The 12,849-nt window shown below is 38.1% G+C and overlaps 1 protein-coding gene across 1 annotated transcript in view; it reads left to right on the top strand.

The window, feature by feature from the left end:
- The first annotated feature begins 1,998 nt into the window (after nt 1-1,998).
- ppp3ca (protein phosphatase 3, catalytic subunit, alpha isozyme) overlaps nt 1,999-12,849 on the top strand; it is a 66,110-nt gene continuing 55,259 nt past the window's right edge. The window contains exon 1 of the mRNA XM_041801126.1: nt 1,999-2,266. Coding sequence (XP_041657060.1) covers nt 2,212-2,266 — 55 coding nt within the window. The 5' untranslated portion in view covers nt 1,999-2,211. The remainder of the gene's footprint in view (nt 2,267-12,849) is intronic.

Below are 12,849 nucleotides of genomic sequence, written 5' to 3' on the forward strand. Positions count from 1 at the left end.
ACAGCCGCAATGTTGAGTTTGTTGTTGGCATCATCGCGTGCGCTTAATTATGACGTCACATTATTGGCCATACAGATCAGCATAAATTTCATTATCAGCCAATGCCAATAATTAACTTTTTAAGCTTTTATCAGCTGATACCGATAAGCTGCCGATAATATTGTCCATCCCTAGTGTCAACATGGGTCAAGCTTGGCTCTGCAACTCTGCCCTGCCCTGCTCAGCTTGTGGCACTCAGCACCCTACATGGCTAAAACGTATGCATATGACTAAATATGTGTTCATGTAACTTTTTTTGCATGTAGTGTGCCCTTAATGGTGTGAAATCATTAAGAGCAGTGGTTCTCGACTAATGCAACCTCAGGACCCACCACCTCTTCAGTGAGAAAGAACAACCTAAATGTTACATTTCCAACCAATCAAATCTGTTTAATAAAAAAGCACTGCAGTTTGTACATAGAATAAAAAAAACATACGTCTGAAACAGAGACTGGCAAAAAAAACATGATTAAAAAGTGTATGATTACAAAAGCTTTAGAAGGACATGCATGCATTTTAGTTTACTCAGTTTAATGTGACATGTAAATTTGGTTGTTTATCAAGAAATCTTGTGAAATTCACATTTTATCAAAAGACAACTAACATTGTTATCCCAGCATAACAAGAAAAATAACCCTAGAAACAGAAGCAGAGCCAGAAATCAAAAACATTCAGGGCTAGCCCAAGGTCAAGAGATTCAATGTTCATTTTATCCCCAGGAGGCAGTTAAATTCTACATTTTAAAGCACTTTTAGATAAAAGATATATATATTTCTGATGCCAAGAAATGTGTACATCATTTGAGCATAAAAAAATGATAGCTCCACTTTATTATTAGATAGTATGTCTAATATTTAGTTGTACTTAAAGTGTTCTTATCAGTCTAAAAATATGATATAGCTTGATAAATATCATGGATTTTCACTCCCATGTATCAAAAAAGGCATAAACCGCAAATTAATTGTCTTTTATCATCACAGGGAATTCCTGTAGGTGTAGACAGTGTTTATATATGACCACTTAATTCAATTATGTACTGAAGTGCATATATATATGATATATTTGTGTGTATGAATTAATTAATTTCAATGTTGTGTGACAAAACAGTGAAGTCAACCCAATTGTCATCATCTAGCCTAATATTCTAGTTTTCTCTGTTACACGTTTGTGAGCCACTAAAAGCAGCTTCGCAACCCACCTTTGGGTCCCTACCCACCAGTTGAGAACCACTTATTTTGGGGGTGGGGTTGAGATAAGCTCTTTCAGTTGTCTGCCTCGTTGTGCCCCATATATCTAGTTTTTTTTTTAAATTTATTCAAATAATAAACTGTAAAATTAAATTACATGTCAAAAAATATATTTAAAAAAGGAAATTAAAGGAATTTTGGATTAAATTTGCAGCTTTAAGCACCAGGATGTTTATGTGGAAACATCTCAAACTATGGTACGTTGAAATATCGTAATAAGAAATATAAAGTGTTAAAATTATGATAATTCACATGAAATTGTGCTAGATTTCCGGTCAAGAATGTGTAAGTGTTCACCGTGATGAACAGTCTGTCGCCATCAAGTGATATTTCCCTGCTATTATTACAATACCGCCTCCAATGTGCACGTGCGCGCGCCTAATCAAAAAGCAGCGCGTGCCTTTATCATCAATATTACACGTTTGAACCAAACCGAGCCATTGTCGCTATCGGGGCTTTACATAACATAATTTCGTGAATCCTGAAACATGGCGTTTCCCGCGTTGCGTGGGGGGCAACCCCGTCTGTACCTCCATCTGATGGCAGCATCAGGCAGTCCCGTGAAACATTTGCGTGGGAGTTCCCTTCACCGCCATGTCGGGATATTGCACATCTCTCTCTCCCTCCCTCCCTCGTTCTACTGCTCTCGCTCTCTCGCTCTCTCTCTCTCTCGGTGCATCCTCCCCCACATTAACAGCTTAGCACAGCAGCAGCAGCTCCTACAGCATCCAGCATCCATCCATCCCCGCCTGCCCGCCCGCCTGCCTGGGGAGTAGCAGTCCTACCCGGCAGCACCGACGCACGGAGGGGGCGCATCATCTAAGTGATGCCACATTATCAGTCGTATTTCGACAACAAAAACTGCGAGTAGATCCGAAAAGCAGGGAGAAAGAAATCGCTTCAGCCACGAAGACATCAACTGCACATGAAGATGTCTAACGCTGACATCGTCTTAAACGCCGCCGAGAGGGTGGTGAAATGTAAGTTAGCCTACATTTTGCGTTTGCTCATAAATACTGCATGACAACTCAAGTATTTAGCTTGTTCTGGATGGATCAAATGTGGCCTTTATTGTCATGTCGTGCTTTAATGGTGTGTTTGCGGCCGTCAAGTTGTGTTCATGGTGGTGATAGTGGGCTGCTGGAGCTTTGATGTTGATAAACAATCCGGTTTTCTGCTGCTGCACAGCCCCCACGAAAAACGGAGATAATGCTTACAAACAGCAGCACTGCATCAGAGAGTATGTCCTTTTATGAAATACAGCAAAAATGCTCTTATTTTTCCAGTTTTTGGTGTCACCGTTTGCCTGCATCCTGGCTTTGAGAGGAGAGAGAGAGAGAGAGAGAGAGAGAAAACAGCTGAATTGCTGTGTGAGCTTGTGGTTGGTAGGAGCTGGGGCAGTGATGCAGCAGGATTTCACAGGCTCTGACAGGGCCAGTGGAAGAGGAAACGGGCATGAAATTGACATTTAATGGGGGGATATTTTACCAGGAGTGAGTCATGTTTTAATTTGATTAGGAAAGATCTCTAAGGAAACCCAAAAGCAGCGTCAGTAGATGCTGAGATGGCAGCTCTGCATGAGGGAATTACTGAGGACACAAACTTGGATCAATGCAGGATGATGAAGTGCTCACAGTTGTGCCATAACTCATTTAGCAGAGCTCATTCTGACCATGGATCAGCTCACAGTCAGTGCAGAGCCTGGATAAATTCACATGCAGTATATTATGAAAATGGTAGAGCAGCTCAGTCAGCATTAACAACTTTGTCCTTTAGGCTACAGAGTTGTAGAAACACGGAGTAATCTGCAGTGTGAGATACACTAACGTGACAATGACTGCAGGCACCACTAATGTTCTGTATGGAAGCTGTTAGATTGGACAAAGCTCGATATAAAAAAAGATCAGCATTGTCAGAGAATCAGCCACGGCCTTTCAAGGGGCTGTGACAATGTTTAATTCATCATCATTAGTAGTCAAGCACTTCATCAGTGTGACATAACAAATAATGGAATCATCACTGAGTAGTTTCCTCTCACAAACTGATACTGAAGTGTAACAAACAACAAACTGTAAATCCTAAAACCTCACTGTTTCATTTTACTCTGCTCTGATATGGTTCAGGACAGAGCATTTAAACATGTTAGATATGATTCAAAATACTGTGGTACCATATGATACACTGTACCATTAAGATATAATCATATACCATGTTATATAATCAATACAATATGACTCCTTATGATACATTATGCTGTGATTTGACATTATACATCACTTTACATTGCAATACTAAATGTGTATTATAATAAAATACTTTATTATAAGATATGAAACTATAGCTTATTATGATGGGATACAGTATACTTCTTTACATTACGATATCATACAACACATTGAAATAGGATTAGCTACATTGAGACACGATTCATTATGACTCCATAGTATTATTATGACTAGGGATGCATGATTATGGACTTTTGTCAGTATTTTTTTTTTTTCATTTCATTGTAGTCATACCATTCTAGCTCCTGTTTGGACCAGTGGTTCTCAACTGGTGGGTCGGGACCCAAAAGTGGGTCGCGGAGCAGTTTTCAGTGGGTCGTGACTAGGTGTCTGGAAAAAAAAAAAAAAGATAGCAAAAGTCCTGAAGTCCTTATTGGACATGCATCGATACCTTTTATTCTACCCTGTTTTACTGTGAATTTGGGTACATTTAAATGTTTGATCAATATTTCAACTAATTTATCTTCTCTTTTTGCAATAAATGACTACTTTTCCCATGATAATGAAGTAATTTCACAAGTTCTCTGGAAAATTGGCAGAATTTACACATAACGATGGGGAAAGAGGGTAACTCAAATTACAGTAACTTAAATTTGTGTATAGATAAGGGCTTTCAAGATTAATTGCATTAACTGTGATTAATCAAGGTCCACAATTAGTGCACAACTTAAAAAAAAAAAATCATGATTAATATGACACTGTAATGGGTCTTTCAACACTTGGCTTAATCCTCGTCAGTTTCTCCCTGCAGAAACAAGAGATGTTACATAAATCCACCACTGCCCCTTAATGTCCCATTTCACTTAAAAGAAACTCAAAGACAGGACAAGTCGTCTTAAGCTTGTATTTTCTCTACGATCTATAGCAAGTTCCTTTTTCCATAGATTATGTAGTTCATGTTAACATCTCTCATCTCCATGTAAAAGGTCTGTATCCAAGCAGGAAGTCAATTACCCTTAAGTTAAGACAGAAAAATTCAAAATGACACAAACACAGTTTTGGTTGCAATAAAGTGTCATTCTAAAATGGGATAAAATGGATGCAATTAATCGTGATTAACTACATACTTCCTGAGATTATGTCAGATTAAAGATTTTAATCTCTTGACATAGATGTAATGGTAATGGTTTTCCAGATTCCCAAGGCACACCCAGACTTGACCACACCATTTGGAAACCACTGGGTTAGACCTACAGCTTCAGTTCTTTAAACGCTTTAAAGATTAAGGAATGAGGATAAACAAAGAAGAAGACTTCAGCTGGTGTTGGTCCTGCCTTAAATCTTCTAAAAGGTATTAAAAAAAACAATAAATGCAAGAATAGAATCTTAGGTTCTAGAGTTGGCTTTATAGCTGGCTAATGAGGACTGACTAGTTGATTTCAGATTCACAGTAGTGTTGCACAGTTGCTACATGATTTACCAATTGACATGTTTTGCCAATATAATGTTATTGTAGATGCTGGTAGAATTCACACTCCACCTAGACTTATGTAAAAGTATTAGGATGATCATAGACACATCAGTGCATCAAAATCAGAATGAAAGAATACTACATGTATCCTAAAATAGGCCACTATGCCTTGAAACTGAAGATGTAATAGGGCCTTAAAATGTGAGGAGAGTTTTTAAAAAGGTCTGAAAAAGTATTTATTTAAATGTCAGATGGTGATATGGCACAATATAGTATATTGTAATCACATGGTACAATACATTACAATATATTCTGATTAATATGATATGATGCATATAAAATGATATGGGACTGCACGGTTCATCCTGGTGTAACAATAGTTCACATCTTACTACAGGACAACACATTATGACAGGATGTGATACAATACATTTTGTTTATTTGATGCATTTTAATTAAGGCTGTCAAAGCATTAAACCTTTTTAATGAAGATTAATCTCTGTATTTCCACAATTAATTTAATTAATTTTGTCACATGTTGAAGTTCAACTTAACTTTCTGTTTAGGTTCAGACTTGCTTTTATTTTGAAAGAAATAAGGAACAGTGTGTAGGTATAAGATTATAAAATGAACCTAAGCACTGAAAAAGGAACTTGTCATGGATTGAAAAGGAAATAAGGGAACAGTAAAAAGGTAAATGTTTGATAACACACAGTGCAGATGACTTTTGACTTGTCCACAGAGTTGTCTGTGAATTTTTTTTTTTATTGAAATGAGACAGTGAGGAGCAGCAGTGGACTTATTTACATAACTGTGGCTGCAGGGAGATGATGCAGTGGCTTAACCAATGTGTGCTGAAGGGGCAATAAAGCATGCAATAAAAAACATTAATGCACTCATCATGGACCTTAATAAATCGTGATTAATGCAGACAAGCCTAATTATAATACAATAAGAAACAATGTGATACTATACTAAAGGCTCCCTTAACAAAAGAAATCAAACATAAGTCGGTTGCATACCTACTGCTATGACTAATATAACAGCTGGTCATTTGACAACCACCAATATGTCCACCACCAAGACAAAGGAGTTGGTCTAAAATGACACAGCCAACAGTTGTTTTTGTCTGAGCAACATAAGCAAGATGAAGCTCTGGTGGTTGTTTCTTCACCAAAGATTTACTGACATCCAGGCGGTCAAAAATATGTCAAACAGAAGGTTTACATCAGCAAATGCAGCCTAGCCAAAAAGACTGACTCAGTGTTCTGCTTTTATAACATGGTCACATAACATTTAAGATTTTTGCAGCGTTTGAAGCACCCAAAGCATTTTCTTTTTGTGCTCGGGTTGAGTAAAATGTTATCTACTTGTTTCATATTGGCTATAAACATAGTCTCAGGCTGTGTAGTTTAGAGACCTAGCTGAATTGCCTCATATATGACTTGTAATCCTCATTAATGTCATCTTTTTGACCATTCAATGTTACATTTTACCCCTTAACCACTTTGTCACTAAGTAAATCCGCCTATTCGAAAACCAAACATACTTGAAAGTAAAAAAGGTGATCAAAGGAAGCTTAAAAAAGGTGATACTGATGACTTGAGACTAATGTTTCAGACATTTATTGTGTGTGCGTGTAGAAAACTACAGAGCTCTAATACTACAAGCTACTCTGAGTTATTTTTATCCCTGCACACATTCAGTATCTCTAGGTTAAACCTCAGCCAGTTTTTGTTTTCTCTTACATGTTTAAAGCTGACAGAACATTTCTTAAGAGATACAATAACTGCTGGCCTGTGCAGTTTGTTTTCCACTGCTCTGTCACCACTGTGCTGTGGGCATCAAGCGGCATATTCAGGTCAGTTATTTCAGGGATGAGGCCTATTGCACACTTGTGAAATGTCTTACTTTATAACAGCACCTTGTAAAATCACGTTCCTCATATTTATGATCCTTAGAGTACCTTATTCACAAACAAGAACAATCGTTGATCTACGACTAGGGTTTATATCTGTAAGGTTTAATCTGTTAAAGCTAAAGTAAATGTTTAAGGCTTCTGAAAGGGACTTGTAGTTTAGGATGATTTTGGTGCCTCCTAGGACAAAAAGGTACCTCTTTTGATTCCAAATACATCCCCCTTCCAGCTAGCCATACCGCTACAATTTGCACATTCATGTCTAGAGGTAGAGTAGAGTGGTAGGGTGAAGTGCTAGAGCTGCATGGCCCTTTAAATGGAGATTTTACAGAGGCACACTCAAAACCAAGTGTTTTGAGAAATTTCCTAGGATACCTTGTGAACCAGTGGCAAACTTTGTAAATGATAAAAACAATCTAATATGATTGAATGTTAAATTAAACAAGGGGTAGAGTCATATACTCCTGGGTCAAATCTATACCATAGCGTACGTCTAACACCAAGCGCTAACGGATTCTGAACGTCAGATGACTTTGACTACTTTTAGCAGGACAGTTTGTCTCCATGTTGACACAAGTCAGAGCACAACTTTCAAAGGGAAAACATGTAAATAGTCCTGTCAGATACTCCTGATTCCTTCTTATCTCCCTCTTTCCTTGTTCCTCACCATCTCAATGCAAGCGACATAGAGGAAAGTAGGAACAGGCAATGGAGGACAAATACTACACTGCATCGCTCGCATGCTGTCAGTACAATAGGAATCAAAATAACCAGGGGGATTTTGTTGCTGATGGTTGCTCATATATTGACTGATATTGGTTTTCAGGGCCAGTACCGATTAGTAGTAGATCATGACACAGAAAAACGATATTTGGAACCAATATGCATAAGTACAAAATGTACCTAAAGTGGCAAAAGTAAAATTGAATGAATAAAAAATGAAGGAAATCAAACAAGCTAGCCCAAGCTCTATCAGCATGAGGCCAATAGGAAGTGATGCCGTAGGCTCACTGTGTCAGTGGCACCCAGGCGTAAGTGTTGATCGGCTAGTACACATGTGACATCTAGCCCAGGAGTTCTTGAACCTTTCAGCCCGTGCTCACCTAAATGAAGGTGCCAGAGACTGGGACCCTAACTATACCTAAAGGTGGTTGAAGCAGTTGAACATAGCTGTGAAAGTTCAAGAATAATCACGCACAGACCTACATTCTAAGGACTGTGGAGAGCGAAAACAAAGCCAGAGGAGAAGGCAGACTTTGCAGTGGAACCAAAATTGTACACTTTTTGTTTAATTAATTTTGTTGATTATCAGTAAACTAAAATTCACATACCAGTAATCAGCCAAATGTCAAAAATTGGCCTCAGTAATCGGTCAAGCTGATGATAATCGGTCAACCCCTAAGTAGGACTGGGTGGAAGGTTTGCATAGCCCATTCCTACCCAGAGACATTTGTATGTAGCTTGACTAATTCCTCCTGAAAAATGTTACTACATGCCAAGACGATGCCGAGTTCCCGCCCTGTTATCTTCTCCTCCAATGTCTTCTAATGGCAGTAAATGAACTGCTGCTCGATATTTATCATCTCAAACTCCAATTCCATGCTCGGTTTCTATTGCCATGGTTTCCTGTACTCAAACAAGCAGAGAATGTGGAACTGCGCAATATGACTAGTATAAGAAATCAGTCTGCCATGTGAAAACAATAAATCTTCTTTTGGATGGTCTTGTTTGCATCGGTATTAATTTCAGCATGTTTCATAACCAGCAAAAGAATCCTCACAGGAGCTTTAAATAAACAATTATGCAATAATGCACAATATCCTTCTGAAAAAAATAACATCTCCAGCAGGAATTAGTTAGAAAATATATTCGAGTGATGTTTGTTTGACTTTATTTGTCAGATTTCACTGCCTATCTTGTCCCTTTCTCTTCTACTTTGGTCCATGTTTTGGCTGAATGCATTTCTAAGATGGTTGAAAACTGTAAACACTAGAAGATGAAGATAACAAAATTCACTCCTCATTTGTTTAGGTACACGTTGAGGAAAAAAGTGAACCCAGGGCTGACCCTTAACAACCCTTGCCTGTTAATATCCACTAGAATAAAAAATAAAAACGTGTTGTTTTTTTTTACTTCTTGAGGAAAGAGCCAATAGATACATCTCCCTTCAAAGAGCCAGAACTCCCACTATATTATGCAACAATATGAGAAGCATTGCAATGATACACCGTGTGCTATAGAATCAAAACACATCCTACAGCAGCAAAATATTGACTGATGTTTAATAGAAACAGAAAATCTGTTCCAGTGACTTATATGGACATTAGTTATTGATGAATGGTTATGGCTGTGCAGAATTAATAATCTGTATCTATTCATTTTATATCAGTTGAAGTCATAAGCTTGACCCTTGTTTTCTTTGTTTTGACATTTGTGAAAATGAGAACACTATGTTAAATTCAATAGCTTTCCCAAAGGCTTCTCATTAGCAACACAAACCACAAAGCAACACTTTTTTTCATACTGCACAATAAAGGACAATGTGTTTTGTGCACAGTACAGTCTGCACATTATGATGGGATAATTTGACATGTGTCTACGGCGTGAGTATTTTCCAAACAGCATCTATGTGAACCCTCTGATGCAAATTGCAGTATTCTGTGGCGGTACTGGCTGTACTCCAACAGTCAGCTGCTGCTGCTGTTGCCCGGCAACATACAGTATTTCATAGTTCAACTCTGCTCGGGTGCTGAGCAGAAGTCAGCTTTTCATCTCATTTCATCTCGCAGTACATCTAAATCAGAGCGTTTCTGTGTCGACATATGCCTGTGTCACTGAGAAGTGTTGTTTGAGATGCTTTGTAAAGGATCCGGGCGGCTTTTTGGGATTTCTTTATTAGTTGGATAAATCTTTTGTTGCTCCAGTCTGCCTGCTAAAGCTAAGTTTCATTTCTTTTGAAAAGCATCTGCATGTGACTTAATTTTGAATTATTTCACCTGTAAAAAGAAGACAGCAGTCGGAAAATTGTTGGTGAATGTGATTTGTTTGCACCTTTGACCAATACCTTCATGATTTGACTGTTTTAAGAGATTTATGGCAGTATTATTTATAGAAAATTACCTTATTCATCTCCCCACCAAATACCCATCTATGAAGACATTTCATCCCTGTGTTTGAAGCATATGTCTTACAGTCAATGTTACTCCCTGTAAAGTCTATTTTAATGCCAAGAATCAAAGCAATAACACTGGAATTTTATCATGGCACAATGACATTAACCAGGCCCAAACTTGAGAAACTTCAGCGATGACTGTGCCGTGTTTGTACTAACTGATAAAGTGTAAAAAGCACACATCGCCATCACAGATACACACTGCATGTTGTGAAAAATCTGAGTCCCATTAAATCCACTTGCCGGGGCTCGCCTCATTATCCCAGGAGCAGCGACTTTGAGATTCCTCTAGTCAAGCATCCATTATTAAAGAGCATGTTGATCATGTTCAGTGTAAGCCTGAGCTCAGAGACTCTTCCTTTGTCATCTCGGCGTTTGGCACTGCTCAGTTTGCTGTGCACAGCACAAATCTGGTGACTTCTGAATGTACTTCAGCTGACAGTTTTATTATATGTTCATATGTGCATGGATGGAAAAGAAAAATAGTCAAAACTCTTTAATATATTTGATCAAAACCTTAAAATTACTGTGCAAAAATTCCTATTTCTTAAGTTCCAAAAGTAGGTCAGTGATGATATACTTTTACTGTGTCAGCGGTGCAACTGGCAAGAATGAAAAAGCAGGAATCAAACCCACCTCAGCCTACACACATGCAGTAAAGTGTACGAAAAGTACCAAAAGTTATTACATGGTTTCACTGTACAAATAATGACGTAGAAAAACAAAGAGTACACAATTTGATAGAATTACATCTCTGCTGTATAATAATAACTAGAAAAGCACTCGGAGAGCGTAGACCTCTGCCATTAGCCTTATCTCCCAACAGTAAAGAATCCTTGAAAAAATTCCTGGATCCAGACGCTGGTCCGGATCACTCCCAAAATTTAATCAGTTCTTCCTTATGCCATTTATGACATTTTCTGAAAATTTCATCAAAATCCATCCATAACTTTTTGAGTTATGTTGCTAACAAACTAACTAACTAACTTTGCTGATCACATAACCTCCTTGGCGGAAGTAATAATAATAATAATAATAATACATTCAAAAAGGGTAGTCACTGATAAAAAGAGTACTGTCAATAAAGAAAGTGCCATAAATATAATAGTGGGTAATAGGAATGTATTTGTCCTGTTTGCTTCAGTACAATTTGGTGTGGTAAACCCTAGTAACGCTTGTGTCTCCACACCCCTTCCCTTCCTTGATGTCCTTTATGGCTGTGGGTATAAGCCAGATGTGTATAGCTCCACACTGTAGGGTCCAATAGGTTTGCTTGGTACCCCTACTGAAGAGTCCCCAAAAAGTAGGACAGCATAGGCCAGTTAATTCAGGACCTCTTCCAACTTTTGATAATGGAGACGTAAATAAATGTAAACTAGACTGCTTAGTGGAAACCTACCTTTAGGCAAGACAAAATAATAAATGTTGCAATTTTTAGTAAAGTACAATACAGTTATCTTTTTTAAAAAAATCTAATTTCCTCTGTGCCTTCATTTATTTCATTGCATTTTCATATTGTGTGACATTTCAAGTCCAGTACAGATGGTTGTATATCTCACTAAAAAGTGAGAGGCCCCTGGCTGCAGACTTCTATGGTGAGGTGATGTACTTAACCCGTATTGGGATTTTTCTTAGTTTGAGGTGAATTATTTCTAATTTTATCCCCCTCCCCCTTACACTAACCATAACCATAAGGTTTTCAGGTGCCTAACTCTAACCCTCTTTGGGTTTTTCTTAGTTTGTGGTGTTAATTAATCGAAAAGTGCACTGCTTTGGCTCCACTCTAAGGTGTGTCGTCCCCTCTGGTTTTATTTTCACTCACACTGCGCTGTAACACTGCCATGGACATGCACCAGAAACAGAGAAGATGATTACGGAGCAAGCACTCCCAAAACTTTTCTCTAACCCAAAACTTTCTCCTGGCTGTCCTTCTGGCTGCACCCCGCGGTGGATCTGAGAACTTGTGGTGTATGCTGTTCAGAGCCATAGCTCAGTCGCTTCTGCAGAACAAACACAATCATGTAATCTCCCGTTATTGTTGTTGTTGGCTGGGTTCATGCATGCAAGTGAAGTGGACTGTGATGTAATCATTTCAGGAAAGATGCGTTTGGTTGTACACATGGAGATGAAACGGTTGGTGTGTACAGGTTTGTTCACTCTGGGATCCGGTTTCAAAAAGTAGAGTTTTTCGGGCTCCCAAAATGCTGGTTCCATGTGGATGAAACACAGATCCTTAACTCATCTCATCATTTAATTGTCTTCATTTTCATTAGGGATGTACTGAGACATCAGTTTAACATTGGTATTGACTGATATTGGCCCTGTTGACAAACACTGGCTAAATGATGTAGTATGAACAGAAACAAGTTACCAGTGTTTATTTGTTGTGCCCAAACAATGTCATCTGGTATATATAGCTGCTAAATTGTCAAGAGGAGGGATGAGGAACATCTGATAAAAATAAAACAAACTTTCAAAAAAACTTTAGAACAGTTATGGTACTGAGAAGTACTCATATTTGTACACAGGATCTTTGAGTACCCACAGGCTGTGTTCAAAACTGCATACATATTGCTATTACTACTACATAAACAAAACCTGTGTACTGCATAAGAAGCTAACAGTTAGTATGTGATTCCACTTTACTTAAAAGCCTGACATCTCCACAGCACATGACTTTATCATTGACCATCAGTTTATAACTAGAATTCTGCAACATTTTACATCTGTACAAGATATTTGAGTGTTATTCAATAGCATTTGAAACCTATTACAGT

Source organism: Cheilinus undulatus, linkage group 12, assembly GCF_018320785.1.
Source record: "Cheilinus undulatus linkage group 12, ASM1832078v1, whole genome shotgun sequence".
Classification (NCBI taxonomy): Eukaryota; Metazoa; Chordata; class Actinopteri; order Labriformes; family Labridae; genus Cheilinus; species Cheilinus undulatus.